This window comes from Pristis pectinata, chromosome 13, assembly GCF_009764475.1.
Source record: "Pristis pectinata isolate sPriPec2 chromosome 13, sPriPec2.1.pri, whole genome shotgun sequence".
Lineage (NCBI taxonomy): Eukaryota > Metazoa > Chordata > Chondrichthyes > Rhinopristiformes > Pristidae > Pristis > Pristis pectinata.
Genome location: NC_067417.1, coordinates 41,406,428 through 41,427,965, shown reverse-complemented (window position 1 = coordinate 41,427,965; position 21,538 = coordinate 41,406,428). Strand labels below are relative to the sequence as shown.

Here is a 21,538-nt window from a genome sequence, read left to right as displayed (position 1 = left end):
GGTCATTCAGCCCCCCAGCAGTATCTAAAACGATATACTCATTGAGGGGAACGGCCACAGGGGTACCCTGCACTGACTACCTATTCCCTTTCTCCTGACAGTGACCCAGCTACCTGCCTTCTACAACTTCGGTGTGACTGCTTCCCTGTAACTCCTGTCTATCAACCCCTCAGTCTCCCGAATGATTTGAAGGTCATCCGGCTCCAGTTCCCTAACCCAGTCTGTAAGGAGCTGCAGCTGGATGCACTTCTTGCAGATGTCGTCTGGGACACTGGAGGTCTCCCTGACTTCCCACATGTAAGAGGAGCACACCACTGCACTGGGTGTCATTCCCACTGCTCTACTTGTGCAATAATAAAGAGAACTTAACAGAACCCCACCTTGGCCTCCACACCAAAGTCTCTTGAGCCAATGCCTTGGCTCCCCATTCTTAAACCGGCCCTCTTGCACAATGGCTGCTCCGCTTTGCCCTATCTGTCTTTTATTGGCTGAGTTGCTACATACTTAGCCAATCAGAAACAACTTCTTTTTAAAAATGCTGTCTTCTCCCCTCTGCTCTGGCTGCGAGAACTGCAGAAAAAATGATTCCTGCTACTGGTCTTGAAATCTGTCATTTGTGACTTTGAATTATTTGCAGGAAGATTTTTTAAATGACCCTTGTCTTAATATTATGGAGATGGAACACGTGATGGGCAGGTTCTCTGCCTTGGAATGGAATAGTGTGAGATTTGAATGTACACACTTTACTGGCTGGAGATTCAAGTACTTGATAACAACTACAACAGAAGCCTTGGTTTTAATTCTTGCCCATTCCTGGGAAGCAATGGAACTTTATCTCAGCCGAGGATTGGTGACGTAGAGGATGGAAATTATAGTTGAAGGAATCCCCATTGCCCTAATTCATTGGAAATATTCAGGATCCATTAACTATTAGAATATCTGCATTATGGAGGTCAAGACTGAGTTTTTTTTGTGCTTTCAAATGAATTCAAATTAAATGCCCCCTTTTTATTCACGTAAGGAGCAAATTCCATGCATTGGTTTTGTCTATACTTGGTTGCTGTTTGTATCAGTTGCATTATGCTGCCATGTAAACAAGTTGTTACCTTCTCCCTTCAGTTATTCATCTTTGTTAGTTGAATTTCTCAGTTACTAATTTTTGTCAGCATAGTTCTTGGTATACCTGACAGTGTTTAGATTTTTACATTCGAGATGCATCTACTGTAGGATCTCTTAAAGCAGCAACCACCTTTTGAGGAGCAACAGTCAAGCTCCCATTTGATAGGTTGAGAGAGCTCAGGCTTTTCTCTTTGAGAAAAGGAGGATGAGAGGTGACTTGATAGAGGTGTACAAGATAAGAGGCATAGATCAGTGGACAGTCAGACTTTTTCGCAGGGTGAAAATAGCTAACACGAGGGGGCATAATTTTAAGGTGATTGGAGGAAAGTGTGGGGGTGGGATATCGGAGGTAAATTTTTTTATACAGTGTTAGGTGTGTGGAACGCACTGCCAGGGGTGCTGGTAGAGGCAGATACATTAGATGTTTAATAGACTCTTAAATAGGCACATGGATGATAGGAAAAATACAAAGTTATGTGGGAGGGAATGGTCAGATTGATCTTAGAGCAAGATAAAACTTCGGCACAATGTTGTGGACCGAAGGGCCTGTACTGTGTAGTGTTCTATGTTCATTTCCATGGGTTACTGGCACTTGAATACCTGCTCACACTTGAGCTTTTAGTTTTTTTCCACTTCCAAGATGTATTGTGGATTACCAATTTTCATTGTTTGACCTGACTTGCACAATGAATGGAAAGGCCATTTACTTGCACGTAATAGCACGATGGTCTCCAGTTTTGACAAGGCAGTTGCACACTGGATATAGGGGCAGTTGCATTTAATGCTGCAAGTGCAATATGTCAATATCTTTCCTAAACCTGTGTCGTGCTCCATTCAAAGACTTGCTCCAGGAATTGGAAAGGAATGCCTGTAATGTGAGCATGTACATTTCAAGCAGGCATTTTTCTGCTTTTAGTTGCCTTGCAGGTACAGGTCATTGCATTTGTTAAGATGTGAAACTAGCCAATTTGCACAATCGTGTAAGAAAATTTTCAATTGCAGGTAATTTGTTGCTGACAAGCTCTTTGATATCAAAGGACTGTACCTGTAGACACATTGAAGATAAAGTTCCGTTCTGCCTTGATGTTATTTTTCCCCACAAGGTTTTATTGTCAAATCAGCTGTTTAATCAAATCTGACCTAAATTCAACAGTTGGTACCTGCCTTTTCCTTTCCACTTTCAATGCTATACTTGTGCTCTTAAGAGACTCAAAGAACTACCTTTATTTTTAAGTATTTGGAGCATTTGGTTCAGAAAAATTATCAAAGCTGGCAACATGGGTTTACAGTAATTTTGGTTGCAAGGTTTCATCAGGAGCTTTTCAAGCACAGCACGTAATGGTTACTCTCCCATGCTGCCTACTACTATTCACAGGAAGTTTTGGTTAATCAAACATTCAAGGCTTATTTTAATCACTTGGTAGTAATATGCTGTCTGCTCATTGTTTTCCTTCCCATCTCCAAACCAACCCAAATGCAACAGGCTTATTAATAGTAAATCAAAATACTTAAGAATAGAAAACAGGCTAGGGTCTTTGGAACTTTGGCCAGAATAAATGCAGTAGGATTTTGCTGATGCATACACTATGCTAGTTATTGCTGCTACTATAGAGTTTGTAGCTCAGGATTTTGAATGGGGAACTCTAGTTCAGGGAAGAGATGGTGTTTAGTTCTGCACAGTGAGTTAATCTAAGTCGAGGCATGGCATCTCAAACCCATGGCGCACATCCTTTTGTAATGGAGAGCTACCTGAAGTTCCCACATGCCCAGAACAACCACAGGTGCAGGATGTTATTTTCAGGTAGAGCTGCGTCCAACAACTGATGCAGCACTATTTTGGGTAGCACATTACAGGAGGTCGTTGCCTGTGGCTCAGATGCAGGCAGCAGGGGAGTGGGTGACTGCCAGAGAGGAGATGTAGATCAGGAGAACTGAGGACGTCCTGTTGCCTTGTGCTAATGGTGCATGGATTGCTTAGAATGTAACCAGAGCCCAGACCTTAGCACCAAGGTTTGCAGAGGTGTACAGTGAAGAAACAGAATGATCGTGAAGGTAATAAAGGAGTTAGTGGAACTGATGGGCACTTTGACAATTGCAGATGATTCCAAGATTCTATATTGCCGTCCTGATGACAAGGTTGAGGGTGTGAAGTCTGTAGACTTATGGGAAAGGTGAACAGAAGTTTTAGTCCATACCAATGATATTGATATAAAAAGGGATAAGTTCCTTGAAGGTTTTGAGCAGTGAGGAGAATGATTAACTAGAACCTTGAATACAGGAGTCTGTGTATTGTGCCTGGAGCCACATACTAGGTAGCTCCGTGGGTCACACCTCTGATGCAGGGACTGAAATCCTCAGGTAGGTTTGCTGGTGCTCACGGGAGGGTTTTAACATATTTTCGGCAGAGGGATGAACATGTGAACATAAATACAGAAGGGAGAATGTCAGAAAACTAGTCAGACAAATGGAGGTTAAAAAATAACTGGTCTGGCTGTGATTATTGAAACATGCCCAAGTGAAAGTTTAGTGAACACAGTAGATGAGCTGAAGGCACTGAGACATGAAAGTACGGTATTCTAGTCATTACTGGAACAGCTTGGGGGTCCTGATTTGCTTTCGGCTAAATCTGTTTTTCCCAAAAAAAAGCAGGTGTAGCAACATTAAATGATCAAAGGAGGAATGATTGCCTTTATAAGGGTCAAATAAGGCAGTATGCTTTGAATTCGAGACAACAAAAATAGAAGTACATAGTTTTGTAGACCTCCACACACTTGCCAAGGGTGATAGAAGACCAAGTTTAGAGGTAAATTTCTGACAAGTGCAAAAGTACTACAGCAGTGATGGTGCATTTCAATTACCTTAATATTAACTGAGGATACAGTGTAAAAGCTATGGAGAATTCCTAAATTACTTTCAGAAGCTCTAGCCACTATCTACCAAGCCAAACAAGACCTTTTGGGTTTGTGGATCGAAGATGGAAGGGGTATCTGTGGCAGAGTAAGTTTCTGGTAGTTAACACAATGTTTGTTCTGGCATAGTTATGGAAAATAACCGAAAGCAAGCCAGTTTTACCAGACTGGAGTAATTTGGCAGAACGTGATTGGGAATTATTAGTTTGTATAAATTCAGTGTCAGAACAATGGGAAGTAAATAAACAAGAGGTTCATGGTAACTTTTCCCTCAGTGGATGGGGGATTACCATATCTAGAGGCTCCCATGTGTCAAGGTACATGTTGATTTGAGGCTGAAAAGGAAGCTCATGTATGATGTGGAGGTTAATACAGCAGGAAGCCAAGAAGAGGACAAAGTGACATTAAAATGGAAATTGGGAATGCAAGTTTGGGGTGGGGGGGGATAAAGGCAAGTAAAATACAAGAAAATCCAAAAACATTTAAAAATGGGTAGAACAAGGTAACCAATGAAAGAGCAGGGCCTGCACGGGACCATAAAGGCAACTTTAATGAATACTTCGCAGGGATTTTCCCAAAAGGTTTGAAGCTAATGAGATGGTTAAGGAAGACAAGTATTGAAAAATTGGACGAGACAAACATAAGAGAGGAAGTAGTGTAGAATTTTTGGAAAAAGGTGAATTTGCCCATGCTGCTTAAAGCAGGAAATCATGGAGGCTTTGAAGACTCTTTGAATTCTCCCTGGCTGTAGCTGCAAAGGCAGAGGAATTGTAGAATCAAAGTCCAGACATGGAGCAGTGCCTACAGTCTATTGAATGGGTATCAGCTTATGCAAGAACTCAGCTCTTGCTCCTTGTTTTTGCCAGCCACCCACCAAACCCCAGTCCTTTTTTTCTCCTGGTAATATCCCAATGAGTTGTGAATGCTGCAATGGGACCTATTTCAACCACTGATTTTTTTTTGTCAGTGCATTCCGAACCCTAACCAATTGTGTTGATTTTAAAAGGATTTTTGGTCACTTCTTTACTATTGGTTCTAGATTTTAACTCTTCCAATGGAAACCATTTCTTTCCATCCTTGATCTGTGCATGGATTTCAAATATTTCTATCAGATCTCCTTAGGATCTGTTCCTAACAGAACAAAACAAGCTCTTTTCTATCCACATAACTGAAGTCCACCTGAGAATCAATTTAGGAAAATCTCTTCTGCACCCTCTCAAGCCTTAATATCTTCCCTAAATTATGGCAACCAGAACTGGACTTAATACTCTATCTGAAAATTTAAAAAAAACTTGCAAATGCTGGAAATCTGAGACAACAGAAAAGGAACTGAAACACAATGTCCTTCCATTGATGTTGCTGACCTATTTCCAGTGTTTTTCATTTTATTGTGCTCCATTTGTGGCTGACTCGGTTCTTTTTAAAAGTTCATCATGAATTCTTTGCTCTTGTACTGTAGAATTAGAGAACTAGTTGTGTACTACCTTTTTAAAGTGCTGTCTTTTAAAACAATGGATAATTACAACTTAGTTGGCGTAACTTGGGTGAGCAAGTTATTGGAATTAGTTCTGAAGAACAGTATGACAATTCGTTTAGAAAAGTAGAAATTGGCAACAGTCAGTGTGGATCTGTTATAGAAGGTTGTATTTGACTAAGATTATTAAGTTGGAGACAATGGTTCATAAGGGCAGAGCATTTGATGTAGTCCAAATAGATCTTGGCAAGGTGTCTGACAATCTTGGTCAAGAGGTTAAAAGCCTGTGGAGTCCAGAGGAGAACACAATGGATACAAAATTGGCATAGTGACATAAGTAAAAAGTAATGGATGGGTGTTTCCATTACTAAAAAGCTGTTACCAGTTTAGTACTTCTAGAGTTCAGTTCTTGGCCCCTTTTTAAAATGTATATTAATGATGTAGTCTCAAATGTAGGGCCGTAATAAGTTTGCAGATGATGGCATTGTCCATGTGGTTGACTAAGAGGAGGAAAGATCACAAGACAAGGAAGCAGAAGTAGACCATTCGGCCCATCGAGTCTGCTCCAAAAAGTGGAAAAAATGAGAAATGGGGGGGGGGGGGCAAAAAAAAACTATTCTAACCTCAATTTCTGGCCTTATCCCCATATCCCTTGATACCCTGACTAATTAGATATCTATCTATCTCCTCAAATGCCTCCAATGATCTGGCCTCCACTGCTGTACGTGGCAAGGAATTCCACAAATTCACCACCTTCTGGCTAAAGAAATTTCTCCTCAGCTGTTTTAAACCTGTATCCCCTAATTCTAAGATTGTGTGCCCTCTTGTCCTGGACTCACCCACGAAGGGAAACAGCTTGGCCACATCTACTCTGTCCAGTCCTTTGAACACCTTAAATGTTTCTATGAGGTCCCCTCTCGTTCTTCTGTACTCCAGTGAGTACAGTCCAAGAGTCGACAAATGCTCCTCATATGTAAGCCCTTTCATTCTGGGAATCATCCTCGTAGATCTCCTCTGAACCCTCTCCAACATCAGCACATCCTTCCTAAGATATGGGGCCCAAAACTCTGCACAGTATTCCAAATGAGGCCTCACTAGTGCCCTGTAGAGCCTCATCAACACTTCCTTACTTTTATACACTACATCTCGAAATGAATGCCAACATAGCATTCGCTTTCTTTACCGCCGATCTGACCTGGTGGTTAACCTTTAGGGTATCCTGCATAAGTACCCCCAAGTCCTTTTGCACTTCTGTACTTTGAATTTTCTCTCCTTCTAGATGATGATCTGCCTGTTTATTTCTGTTTCCAAAGTGTACGACGACACATTTCTCAACATTGAATCTCATCAAAGCTTTAGGCTGCATAAAGATAGATGTTCTGGTCAGTTGGTGCAAAAATTGGCAGGTGTAATACATTAGGGGAGATCTGATAAGGCAAGGAAACTTACAATATATAAGAATGTATTGAGTCATGTAAGGATAAAGGGACCTTGGATGTATCTCTAGATATTCTTCAAGCTATAAGAAATAAAAGCACCAGATGTTGGGGAAAATCTCTCCAGGTTGAGCAGCATCTGTAAAGAGAAACTTAACATTTCTGAATTGACAACATTTAGAAATAAGTGTTTAAGTTGCAGGATGTGGAGAGAGCAAAAGGAATATCTATGATCAGGTGGAAGCCAAGACTCTGGCTGATGCCAGTGGGGCTGGACCAGCTGAGAGGGTGGGGAAGGGTTAGCTGCAGAAGGTGAACAGAAAGAAAACTAATGCTGCAGGTCAGAAACAAACCACTATAGATGGAAATCTGAAATCAGCTAGCAGGGCCAATAAGATTGGTATTAGTTTATTATTGTCCCTTGTACCAAGGTACAGTGAAAAACTTGCATACCATTCCTACAGATCAACTTATTACACAGTGCATGTTGTTTTTACTTTGCACTACCTCAATGCAGAGTAAAGTGTCACCGCTACAGAGTGTGCAGTGCAGGTAGACAAGGTGCAAGGTCATAAGGTAGATTGAGGTCAAGAGTCCATCTCATTTTTATAAAGGAACCATTCAATAGTCTTATCACAGTGGGATAGAAGCTGTCCTTGAGCCTGGTGGTATGTGCCCTCAGGGTCCTGTACATTCTGCCTGATGGGAGAGGGGAGAAGAATGACTCGGGTGGGTGGGTTCTTTGATTTTGGCAACTTCACAAAGGCAGCGAGAGGTATGGATGGAGTTCATGGTTTCTGTGAGGTGCAGGGCTGTATCCACAACTCTGCAGTTTCTTGTGGTCCTGGGCAGAGCAGTTGCCATACAAAGCTGTGGTGCATCCAGATAAGATGTTTTCTATGGTGCATTGATTAAAAATTGGTGAGCGTCAAAGGGGACATGCCAAATTTCTTTAGCTTCCTGAGGAAGTAAAAGTGCTGGTGAGCTTTCTTGGTCGTAGCGTCTACATGGTTGGACCAGGACAGGCTATTGATTATGTTCACTCCCAGGAACTTGAAGCTCTCAACCCTCTCTACATCAGCACTGTTGATGTAGACAGGTGCATGTACACTGCCCCCTTTCCTGAAGTCAATGACCAACTTTTGTTTTGCTGACATTGAGGGAAAGGTTGTTATGACACCCATCTATCTCCTTCCTGTACTCCAACTCATCTTGTTTGAGATGCCACCTACTATGGTGGTATCATCTCCAAACTTGTAGATGGAGTTAGAACAGAATCTGGCCATGCAGTCATGCATGTATAGGGGGTAGGGGGGTGCATGGGATGCTTTCACTTTATTAGCCAAGGTATATTAGATGAAGCAGGGAGCTTGTGCTAGAGCTGGTACAACACTGATTAGATTACTGCTGGAGTGTGGTGTATAGCTCTGGTCACCACATTACAGTAAAGATGTACAAGAGAGGGTGTAGATGAGATTTGGGGAGTAATTGCCAGAACTGACAAGTTTTTGGAACAGGAAGCTTGGGGTTTTAATTGAGTAAACTAAGGGATCTCCTTCATTTTTAGAGGGATCAAAAGACTGGTGGCAGAGTTATAAACCAGTGGAAGGTTCAGAGGGGGAATGAAGAAATCTCTCGCCCAGAGGGTGATAAGGTCAGAATTTGCTGCCCAGAAGAGTGGTAATGGCAGCAACCTTGTGTTTAAGTACTTAGATATGTATGAAGAGCTGTGACCTGCAGGACTGGGGCTTTGTACTGGAAGGTGTGATTAGGCTGGGTAGCTCTCAACTGGTGTCATCGCAGGTGGTGGCCATTTGGCACATGTTCTAATGTTGGGAATACTTGGGGCAGGCAATGTCAGTGGAGAAAGCAAGTTAGTCTTTCATGCAGACAGACTGCAGATGCTGGAATCTGGAGCAATGTTTCAGCCTGAATGTGTTTGGGCTTTAACATTCTGGTTTGGCAGTTTCATACAAACACAATACCTTGAAGGAACATTAGTTCCTTGACTATTCCCATCCTTGGCCTGTCTCCTCTGTCCTCCTCTCTCATTCCTTTCCAATCCAAGTGACTCAGCTACTATTGATAGACTCCATAGTTCTAAGGCTATATGCCATTTCCATGTCCTTCCTCATCCACTTTCTTCATGGCTGATCTCTCAGCACATTCCTTACTAGTCGCTCACTACAGTACAACCATCTTCCAGCCATTCCAATTACTTCTGTTTGGTCAATAGGTTTATCACTGGGTAACTTACATTGTGTGACTGCAACTGAGTGATATTCGACATATCAATGTTGCAAGTACCCTTGGTTACTTGCTCTGAATGTCTAAGGTATTACAAACTCTGCGAAGCTTTATGCTGATGCGCATTAATTTATTCCAAATAGCTTAATGGTCCATTGTTCCTTTATCAGGGGGATCCATTCTTGCCGCTCTTTGCAACTGTGCATCGTTCTCTCCAGCTTTGGTCCTGTGAATCATCTTTAAGTGTCAAAATGAATGCAAATAGTTATGACCCTTCTGGACCTCTTAGTGATGCTTTGTAGCTGGTGATGCATGATCTATTTCTTGCCTGCCTTGGGGCCCCATGAACTTGAGACTGTTCTTGAAGAGGTAGCGTCATCTGTATGCAAGATGGGCCTTGTACAGTTTTGGATCTTCCCAAAAGCAAATTGTGGATCTGTAGGAAAAGCAAAGAATAAAGTACAAGCTAGTTCTCTGCCTGGAGATTTTGATGTAACTTTATCCATTGAAGTGGATCCTCCTACCTAATCTAATCCTGGTTGGTTCGGAAGGGATGCAGGATTCAAAGTGTCAAATGATCAGCCTGCAAATATTCTGAAATATTTGAGGGTGGATTAATGGAGACAACGTCAAAAGTTGGGCTTAAGCTTGTGGACTATTGTAGATCTGCAATTGGATCTCTGTGCATGGATGAAGCATTTCTGAAATAAAAACTTGAATTTTCCTACAGATAGTCTTTGGATTAGGCTGTGTAAATATTCCTGACAAGTTTTGCATTTTCCAGTTGATGCTACTTGTGCTAGAGGTATTTTATTTTCCTGTTGTGTGCTCAACCAGAAAGATAGCAACAAACCAGTTCCCAAAACCTAGGCCTATTAGTTGAATGTCCTACTATCTGTGAGTGAAACCATCCAGTATAAATACCTGGTTCTGCTGATAGTGGAAGATGCAAATGTGGGATTTTGACATGAATGCTACCATTCATTCAAAGTGCAATATGTTGGAGTTGCAATTTTTCATCAGTGTTGCAGTTGAATTTGCTCTGGGCTAAAATTGAGTTTTATTGTGTACAGGGAGAGAATATTTCTAAAGTTTTGAACAAGGGTCAGTACCCAAGAATCCATCATGGTACATATCTGCTTGAATTTATCTTGGACTTTGCATTTATGCATAACTTAAATACCTTCTGAAACTTTATTTTTACATTTAACAAAGGAACTAGTTTTCATTGGGGGGGTGGGGGTGGGGGGGTTTGCTTTTTTTTAAATAACCAGATGCTGTTGTACTGTTAGGAAGTTCTTTTAACACTTCAAAGCTGTTTGCTGTCCACATGAGCATTATGTTCTTGTACTTTTGTACAGGAGGAAGTTGACTTGTACTGAGCTCTTGAAATAAGAGAGCTTCTGATGGCAATTGTAGCTGGGAAATGGCTGACTTTTTGGGTTTGTTACTGCTCGCATTGTTAAATTAAGGGAAATTGCGAAGTTAGTGAAGTGAAAATGTTAGTCCTTGTACAAGTAAATAATTCCGTGTCCAACACAGTTCATCTGCTTTTAGACTGAATTATGACCAGGATGTTTTTTTTCCTTCCTCAGGCTGTCAGAGAAAGAGAAAAATACCATCAAGCGTCAGATATGGTGATGGATGCCAGATGCAAGTCAGTGGATCCAGAAAATGTAAGGACTCCAGTTGTAGTGATCCAATCCTTTAGAAGTTTATCTTATGAGCTGTTCATTGCATGGAGCAATTTTGTTGTCTTTTCCACCTGTTGGATACTGAGCAATGTACATTCGTAGGAATTTTAAAATAATTTGACATTCCTTACAAAACTTCATCCAATTTGTAATTAGGAGGGAAACTTCTGTCTATATTACATCTTGTGCAAAGTAGCAGCAAGTCCATAGATTACATGGGTCTGTTGTGATTGGATGTTGATTTATGGGTCAAATGAGCTTCCAACAAAGTTAGACTTGCTTTTATTTAAGGCTGGTGTTTCAACAACTGTACAATGTGTATTTAATCTCAGAAGATAAAAAAGAGGCCGTATATGATGAGCATTGAGTTGTAAATACCAGTGAGATCTAGACTGATTACAAAAGAATTAAAGGGAAGTGAAAATTGAAAATAAGCACAGAGATCAGATGACAAAAGATTAGCTGCCAGCATATTAAGAAGCCAAAGGTATTAAAGAATATAGTAAAAAGGACACTACGTGCACCCATTAAAGACAATTATTTATAAAAATCAAAGTATAGAAAATAGAGGAATATTGAAGTTAATCAATGAAGCAGACATAGACAATATATCATTCTAGTTTGCAGGTTAATGGAGCTTTAAATGCAAGGGCGGCTAACCAATCATTTAATGATATAGGCTGACTCTCGTAACTTGTAAAATGGGAACTTGCATGTGGATGCTGAGGAGACAGTCAAGGCACTAATTATACTTTTGCTTTACCAGGGAAGAGAGTGCTTTCAGTAATATTGAAGGAGAAAATAGTTGAGAGACTGATTTACATTAAGTTCGGCCAACTTTCCAAGTACCTCCAGTGCTATCAATTTTTTAAAGTAGATAAGTGACCAAGACTGGATGGATGCATCTTAAAATTTTGAAGAAGCACTGGAGGAAATCTGAGGTACTGACCATAAACTTCCATCACTCTTTGGATATGGCAGTGGTGCCAGGAGGTTGGAGAGCAGCGGATGTTTCTTGTTCAAAAGGTGTAACTATAAGCCCAGCAACTACACGCCAGTTATTTTAACCTCTGGTGGAAAAAGCTTTTAGGAACATAGATCCAGGACAAGATTAATGGGACGAGAACGTAGATTAGGGCAAGTCAATACAGGTTTGTGAAGAGCAATTTGATGGAATTTTTGAGGTAAGAGTTAGAGGTGCAGTCAGTGTGGGGTACATAGATTCCAGAAGGCTTTTGATGTGGTGTCATGTAACAAGCTTATCAGCAAAATTGAAGCACATGGTATCAAAAAGCATTGATTGTGTGGATAAAAGTTGGCTAGGTAACAGGGTTGTGAATGGTGTTTTTGCACTGGAGTGAAATAAATAGTGGTTTCCCATTGATTTTAAGGCCATAGATTCATTAATTATAATATTAATGACCTAGAGCCACTGTACAAGCCATAATATCTAAATTTGCAGATAATGTGTGAACTACAAGGATAATGGTGGTTTGCAGCAGGGTAAAGTCCAGTGAAATAGGTAGGTATATGGCAACTGAAGTTTAATGGGGAAAAATGTGAGGCAATGCATTTTAGTAGGTAGAATGAAGAGAGGCAATGCAGAATAAAAGTTACTGTTCTAAAAGGTGCAGGAGCAGAGGGATCAGTGTGCAAAATCATTAAAAGTGGCAGGACATTTGAGACGGCAGTTAAAGTGTACATAATTCTGGACTTGTTCATAGAACATAAAACATTACAGCACAGTACAGGCCCTTCAGCCCACAATGTGCTGACATTTTATCCTGCTCTAATATCTATCTAACCCTTTCCTCCCACATAGCCCTCCATTTCTCTATCATTTGTCTATTTCTCAAGTGTCCCTAATGTATCTGCCCCTACAATCTCTGCGGGCAGCGTCCACGCACCCACCACTCCTTTTATTAAAAAAAACCACAACCCTACCCCTTTGTACCTTCCTCCAATCACCTTAAAATTATGTCCCCTTGTGTATCAACAGAGTATAAAAGCAGAGAAGATGCTAAACTTAATAGATCTCCTCTTGTTATTAGTGTTGTTCAATTCTGGTTATTGCATTAGAGGAAGGATTTGAAATCTAGAAGGTCTAGAAAAAGATTCATGAGAATAGTTCTTCATTCCAGGAACTACAGTTATGAAGTAGAGAGGCAGGATCTATTTTCTTTGGAGAAAAGGCTGAGGGTATATCTGATGGGAGTGTATGAGATGAAGAGTCTGGATAGTGGGAGGTAATTTCTTTTGATGGCAGGATTGGGGACTAAAGATCATGGGTATAAATTAAAGGGTAATAGTTTTAATGGGCGGGGGATGAGGTAAGAATTGATGCAGCAGGTGGTTGGAGTCTATGCACTGCTTAAGTGGTGGATGTGATTCCAGTGGCTGTCAGGAGAGAATCGGATGAATAGACAAAGTTTTGCAAGGCTACAGTGAAAGGGCTGATGGGCGGAGCTAGAGAGAGTCTGGTAGAGAGCCAACTGGACATGGGCCAAATGGCCCCCTGTGCAGTAATCATTCTATGATTCTGTAGTTCTAAGTACTGATTTTTTAAAATTTATGTTGATAACATTTGGAAATCTGTACTAATTTTGACTAAACCTTTCTCTTGGGATGTTCTGGAGCTTTGGGTTGGAACTTTCCATGAGGCACATCTCAGTCTCTAAAGCAAGTTGCAATTTTAAGTTGACAACTTAACTACATGGACTGAATTGATCATCTCTGGAGTTGAGTTTTAGCAAATGTTACTTTGATGCTATTGTAAAGAGCATTCAATGTTGAGTGCACATTAAAATGACATTCTTAAAATAATTTATCCAGTTCATTAGGTTTTTGAAAATGAACACTATCCTTGCTACATGTTCAGGACTTAGAGACATTTGATAACTTTAATAAACACTTGTATGCAATCCATTCCGTGCTGTTTTTATGAGTGTTAGTGCTCTTGGGTGGAATTTATCAAGCCAGGTGAGGTGGGTTCTCACCACTCCTTGCATCCTTGGAGTCCCTGTGTTTTAATTCAAAAGCCCAGTACATCGCCTTCTGTACAGGTGATGGGTTACATCCACTGTCCATGTACTAGTTAATGCCTTTTGGATTTATTGTAGTTTGGATATTCCCAATGCCAAAGTGCTCATTACACTTCTTTCTAGCCTTTAATCCCTCTTCTCTTCTGATTTAGTGTTGGGGATTCAAATGGTGAGTATAATTAGGTTGAATACTGAAGGTGTTGGTGTGCTTAACCTGCCAGAGCATTTTGTGGAGGCAGTGTTTGTAGTCATCTCAGGATGCTCTGGGAAACAAGGAAATAACTGTGTCCTCAGCTTTTTCACATTTTCGTTAGCCACAGGTGAGGTCCAAAAGGACTCGATAGCTAATGTTCCCTTAAGGAGGACAGCAGGGATAAACCAAGTATCTACAGGCTGGTGAGCCTTGTGCCATTGGTGGAGATGTTATTGAAGACTGTTCTAAAAATGTGTGTGCATTTGGGGAGGCAGGGGGCTGATCAGGGATGGTTTGCATGGAAATCCATCTCACTATTTAGAGATTTTTTGAGGAGTTAACTAAGATGGATGAAGGTAGGTGACATTTGGTAAGGTCCTTCATAATAGATTGGTCCAGAAGGTTAAGATACATGCAATCCAAGACAAGCAGGCTTATTGCCTCCTATCAGCAGGCCAATTTTGGATCCAAAGGGTGGTGGTGAAGAATGCTTTCCTGCTTGATTTGAAAGTCTGTAACCAGGCCACAGCAGGACCCAGATCAGCTAAGCTGGATGGAGTGTTGGCAGATGGAATTTAACCCTGACAAGTGAGGTAATGCATTTTGAGAAGTCAAATATAGGTAGGGCACCAAGGAGTGTTGATGAACAGGAGGTACATTGGAGTTCAAATCCATAATTCCCTGATACAAGTAGATAGGGTGGTGAAGAAGACATATGGCATGCTTGCCTTCATAGGTTGGGGCATAGAAGTTGGGAGGTAATGTTGCAACTTTACAAAACGCTGGTTAGATTAGGGAATATTGTGTGCGGTTCTGGTTGCCACACTATAGTGCTTGAGATTGTGCTGGAGAAAGATTGCAGAGAAGATTCACTAGTTATGAAGAGAGATTCGATAGGCTGGGCTTGTGTACCCTAGAGCAAAAGAGGCAGATGGGTGACCTGATAGAGGTGTATAAAATTATAAGAGACCATTGATAGGGTAGATAGTTAGAATCTTTTTCCCATGGCAGGGGTACCAAAACGAGGGCACAGGATTATGGTGAGAGGAAGGATCTTTAAAAGGGATCTGGGAAGAAAGCTCTTTACACAGCGGTTAGAACAAGCTACCAGAGGAGGTGGTAGAATCAGATACAATTACTACATTTTAAAAGACGTTTCAACAGCACTTGAATAAGCAAGGCCTAGAAGGTTACAGAGCTAATGTGGGCAAATGGGATTAATAGAGATGAGCAAAATGGGTAGAATGAAAGTGGTGGTCTGAAGGGTCTATTTCTGTGCTGTACTACTCTGACTTGAGATTACAAGGCGTGCAGAGAAAAGATTCAGGGATGTTCTCAAAGCCTGTGTGTGTGTGTGTGTGTAATGCAACATCGCCACCGATTTTCCTGAGAACGAAGTTTTCAGAAATCTCAGTCATGCGAGGGGAGTACACAGAAGCCCAGTTTAAATGGCATTTGAAGCACCTCACCCCTTAAACTGTCTATCCACCAATCCTGTCAGATATTTGCCCCAGCTGTGGTAAAATTTGTGGCTCACATTGACCTCAGTCAATTCAGAACCCTAGAATGGAAGCAAGTTTCCCTTAATCTTGTAGTCAGATGAAGAGTATCTTTTCTCTTGACTGCAGAGTCCTCATCTCTTAATTGAAAATGGATTTGTTCTTGTACTGAAGCCTGTTCAGCAGTTGGCATTCCATTTGTTTTGCTTACCATCACTGAGTGGAGGCCTATGTATTGTGCAGTATATCACAGTAGCTCTATATATAAATACATTTTGTACTAAAGTTCATTTTAATCATTCATCAGCCTATCTTTGTAATATGATCAATAATCTCCTGTAAGCAATGGTACTTAAATTTAAGTAGTGCACTTGACTCTTGATGACTTGAGCTTAAATTCTAGCAATTAAGTGTCAGTTGGCAGGGAAGTGTTTTTAGAAAATTAAAATCACAAAATAATTGCTGTTATTTACTAAATGTAGTCTGGAGTTGTACTGAAGCCTGTGAGTAAGCCAATTTTATTCCTGCTTAAAAAGACACATGCTTACTCAATGAGAATGTGATAACAAGTGAATCATGGCTAAACCGTGACTCTATGGCTATCTGCAACTCCCTAGTTCACTCCTCATCCCCCTTCACCCCCACCCCATCCATCCTGCTCCCACCCCGGGAACTTTCCACTGCCCCTGCCAAAGGTGCAACACCTGCCCCTACATCTCCATCCAGGGACCCAAACTGTCCTTTCAGGCGAGACAGATTCACCTGCACGTCCCTTAGTATCTGTTGCATTCGGTGCTCCAAGTGTGGCCTCCTCTACATTGGTGAGACCAAATGCAGACTAGGTGACCATTTTGCAGAACACTCGCACTCAGTCCGTAACAGCAATCTGCATCTCCCCGTTGCCGGTCAGTTCAACTCCCCCTCCCACACTATCACTGATATGACCAGTCGTCGGCCTCCTCCACTGCCAGGAGAATTCCAAGTGTAAACCAGCGGAACAGCACCTCATTTTCCGTCTTGGAACCTTGCAGCCTAACAACATGAACATTCAATTCTCCCACTTTAAGTAATTCCCCCCCCCACCAAAATGTGGTTCTTCCCTTTCCTAGCCTATCTTCTTTCTACCCCCCCCCCCCCACCCCTTTTTCCTCTCTCCTTGCCTTTGGCCCTTCCCCGGTGGATCTGCTCTCCCCTACCCCTGGAACCAGCCTATCACTATCTCTTACTTGCATCTACCTATCACCACCTTGTGCCCACCCCCACTCCCCTCTTTTGTCCACCTATCGCTGCTCTGCTTTTCCCTCCTATATATTGGGCTTCCCCTTTTCCCTATCTTCAGTCCTGAAAAAGGGTCCTGACCCGAAACATTGACCGCCTGCTTTTCTCCACAGATGCTGCCTGGCCTGCTGAGTTCCTCCAGCATCATGTTTTCATCTAGATTCCGGCATCTTCAATCCTTTGTTTCTCTATGGCTAAACTGGGCAATCCCATTAAGCCAGTTTTGCTCTTAACAACATCATTGGGATATTTAAATATGTAGCTAAGTTAATGACATTTGCATATGTTTTTTTAAAAAAGGAATCTTGAAGCTAATAGTATTTAGAAATGCTGGGCTTTAGTTATTGTGCATTTCTGTAGCAAGTGACCTGAATTCTCAGTTTCACTTTCAGGGTGTTGGGGGATTGAGATCTTTATTGATCACATGCACGTCGTAACGCAGTGAAATGTATCTTTTCTGGAGGCAGCCTGCAAGTGTTGCCATGCTTCTGGCATCAACATAGCATGCTCACAACTTCCTAACCCGTACGTCTTTGGAATGTGGGAGGAAACCAGAACACCTGGAGGAAACCCGTGCAAGCACAGAGAACGTACAAACTCCTTACAGACTGGCCGGAATTGAATTCGGGTTGCTGGTGCTGTAATAACATTATGCTAACCGCTACACTACTATGCCTGCCCATCTTAGATCTACAGTGGCATGCAAAAGTTTGGGCACCACGGTCAAAATTTGTTACTGTGAATAGCTAAGTGAGTAAAGGATGACCTGATTTCCAAAAGCACAAAGTTAAAGATGACACATTTCTTTAATACTTTAAGCAAGATTAATTTTATTTCCATCTTTTGCAGTTTCAAAATAACAAAGGAAAAGGACCCAAAGCAAAAGTTTGGGCACCCTGTGTGGTCAGTACTTAGAAACACCCCCTTTGGCAAGTATCACAGCTTGTAAATGCTCTCTGTAGCCAGCTAAGAGTCTTTCAATTCTTGTTTGGGGGATTTTCACCCATTCTTCCTTGCAAAAGGCTTCTAGTTCTGTGAGATTCTTGGGCTGTTTTGCATATACTGCTCTTTTGAGGTCTATCCACAGATTTTCAATGATGTTTAGGTGGGGGGACTGAGGGCCATGGCAAAACTTTCAACTTGTGCCTCTTGAGGTAGTCCATTGTGGATCTTGAAGTGTTTAGGATCGTTATCCTGTTGTAGAAACCATCATGTTTTCATCTTCAGCTTGTTTACAGATGGTGTGATGTTTGCTTCCAGAATTTGCTGGTATTTAATTGAATTCATTCTTCCCTCTCCCAGTGAAATGTTCCCTGTGCCACTGGCTGCAATACGAGCCCAAAGCACGATCGATCCACCCCCATGCTTAACAGTTGGAGAGGTGTTCTTAATGAAATTCTGCACCTCTTTTCCTCCAAACATACCTTTGGTCATTGCAGCCAAAAAGTTCTATTTTAACTTCATCAGTCCACAGGACTTGCTTCCAAAATTCATCAGGCTTGTTTAGATGTTCCTTTGTAAACTTCTGACACTGAATTTTGTGGGGAGGATGTAGGAAAGGTTTTCTTCTGATGACTCTTCCATGAAGATCATATTTGTGCAGGTGTCGCTGCACAGTAGAACAGTGCACCACCGTTCCAGAGTCTGCTAAATCTTCCTGAAGGTCTTTTGCAGTCAAACGGGGTTTTTGATTTGCCTTTCTAGCAATCCTACGAGCGGTTCTCTCGGAAAGTTTTCTTGGTCTTCCAGACCTCAACTTGACCTCCACTGTTCCTGTTAACTGCCATTTCTTAATTACATTACAGACTGAGGAAACAACTACCTGAAAATGCTTTGCTATCTTACAGCCTTCTCCTGCTTTGTGGGCATCATTTATTTTAATTTTCAGAGTGCTAGGCAGCTGCTTAGAGGAGCCCATGGCTGCTGATTGTTGGGACAATGTTTGAGGAGTCAGGATATTTATATAAAGCTTTGAAATTTGTATCACCTGGCCTTTCCTAATGATGACTGTGAACAAGCCATAGTCCTAACAAGCTAATGAAGATCTGAGACCTTGGTAAAAGTTATCCGAGAGTGCAAATCTCTTGGGGTGCCAAAACTTTTGCATGGTGTTCCTTTTTTCCACTCTAAAATTGTACAAAACAAAATAATACACCAATCTTAAAATGTTGGAAAGAATATTTCATCTTTAACTTAATGACTTTTGTTGATGATAAATGGGTATCAGAAGTGTGTTTTACTTAGGTTAAGAAATTAAAATGGATTTATATTGGTACTGAGGTTAGTCCTCAGTTTTTTAATCAGTCCTAGCACAATGCTAACATACTTCTCTGATTTTCTGATCCTCAGGATTTAGTAGATTGGAATAAGCCTTTGTTGTGGCAAGTTGGTCACTTACGTGAGAAATATGATGAATGGGTGCATCAACCAGTAGATCGGCCTATACGCCTCTTCTATTCGGATTTTGTAGAAGCTTGTTCGAAAACAGCATGGTAAGGAACTGAAATTACCTCTTTATGATTTATAGAACTTTCCAATAATGAAAAGTAGGTTTTGGATGTTTTGGTGATTATGCTGCTTGAGTTACATAAGTTGCCAATATATCTTGTACAATGTACTTATAATACACTTGAGCAAAGAATATTACAATTTGATTCTATTCCTTGGAGTTAGAAACATTATAATACAGGTGGAAACCAGGAAAACCACTGGATTTGTTCTGGCTCTTCCCAGAGCAATCCTGAAATATTCCCACTGCTTTGTTGCTGTATTTTTAAATATTCTACCCATATTGGAGTCAAAACCATTACTGCCATTTTACTTCTACAAAAACATTTCTCAAACAAAGCAGCAACAACGTATGCTTTCTATTATTCCTTGTCATGATGAGTGAACTATATAACATATTGCATTTAATATTCTGCAGACAGACATTAGCCATTGATGCCAGCATTGGTTGCACTTTGAATGTGGATTTTGTGAAATGGCTCTAAGCAGAAACCAGATTGAAGTTGTCTAATATTTTCTCATTCTGTTTTAGCACTACATTCCACTGGTTGGCCTACGGTAATTGAGCAATAATAGATTCATGATGTGTAATTCATAACTAATCTGAAATGACCAGTTTGAAAAATGTTGTCTTTTTGTGTATTTTTTTGTGATCTCTTGGTTCTTTTCAATGGAAATATACTTAATGATTTATTACAAATGAGAAAAGGAGAAATTTAGAAGTACCTAAGATGTCGATGTCAATGTCCTACATGGAAAATTCCCACACACTTGATTAAATATAGAATGATGAGGGTATTGGTGAATATTAATCTCTTGCAGGTGGATTTATTGCTGCATCATAGCTTTCACCATTCCTGGAGCTTCCAGTTGTATACAGAGATTAGTCTGTTCGTATAATCTCCAGTGAACTCTACTAGGTGCAGTGACTCTTGCACTGGTTATGACCCAAGCTAGCCAGTAGGGTGGTTCTTAACCAAGCTGAAGAACTACCCATGTATTCTTTTATCAATATTCTGTACTGACTTGGGGGTTCCCAAACAATTTCATGGGTGTATCTTTTGTGATTGAAGTGGTACAGCTGACCAAAATCCTTCTGACAAAATTTCCACCTTGATCTTCCCTGCAATATAAAAGCCCCAGTTTTGTTTCCTCCCATAAAGATTAACACATTCTCAATTTGAATTAAAGTATTACTCTTGAGGAATGTTCTGCTCATATTCAATTGTCAAACGCAAGTTTTTTTTTAAGGCACAAAATTAACTGGAAAAGCACTTGAAAAATATATACAGGATTGCGAGCCAAGAACATGGTGTGGGGCTAATTAGAGAGCTCCTTAAAGGAGCTAATATAGGTTTTATGAGCTGAATGGCCTCCTTCCTTCTGGAAAATTCGATTCCAGAGGAAGTGGGTGAGGCAGGTACAACAGTATCATTTAAGAAGCACTTGGATAGGTACGTGGAGGGGCAGGGCTTGGAGGGATATGGGCAGAGCGCAGGAAATTGGGGCGAGATGGGTGGGCATGGACTGGTTCGGCCGAAGTGCCTGTATCTGTGCTGTATTGTACTGTTTATTTGCATGCAGTTACTGCATGCTATCTGTGGCATGCTGTCAATTTTTTAAAGCATGTTTTTGGACTACAGTGTGTACTGTGGCAGAAGTTATTATCTGACAATGATTTTGTAATGTGTTTTAAAGGGACCATTGATACAGGAGGGAAATTATGAAAGGCTCAGTAGCTCAAATATACATTGGATAATTACTCATTCCACTGCACAATTTTCAGACTGCTCTGCAGCAATCTGTACCCAGACCCATGAAGTTGGCTAAACAGCTGATTTTGCTATTTTCTTACCATAGATTAGCTATTGAAAAATCCAGATGGAATAAAAATTACTGAGCAAAATGTAATGTTCAATCTTGGTTGATGAAGACCTTTTTCTTCACTCCCCTGAATGTTCAGTTGGATCTTGATAAGGTATTGGGAGCTAGGGCATCTGTCTTTGGACTTCTTGTGTATTCTTTTTTTAAAAAAAAGTGATCCTCCCTACCCAAGTTGAAGAACAGTGGTTACAGCTCTAACTGGTGGGAAGCCACCTTTGTTCGTGAACATTGCACCAAACTGTACCCATTCTGGTAG

The 21,538-nt window shown here is 41.0% G+C and overlaps 1 protein-coding gene across 1 annotated transcript in view; it reads left to right on the top strand.

Annotated features, from left to right (window-relative positions):
- The window catches only part of fa2h (fatty acid 2-hydroxylase), a 93,383-nt gene that overhangs the window by 58,083 nt on the left and 13,762 nt on the right, over positions 1-21,538 (top strand). Inside the window, 2 exon segments of the mRNA XM_052027943.1 lie at positions 10,781-10,861; positions 19,240-19,382. Coding sequence (XP_051883903.1) covers positions 10,781-10,861; positions 19,240-19,382 — 224 coding nt within the window.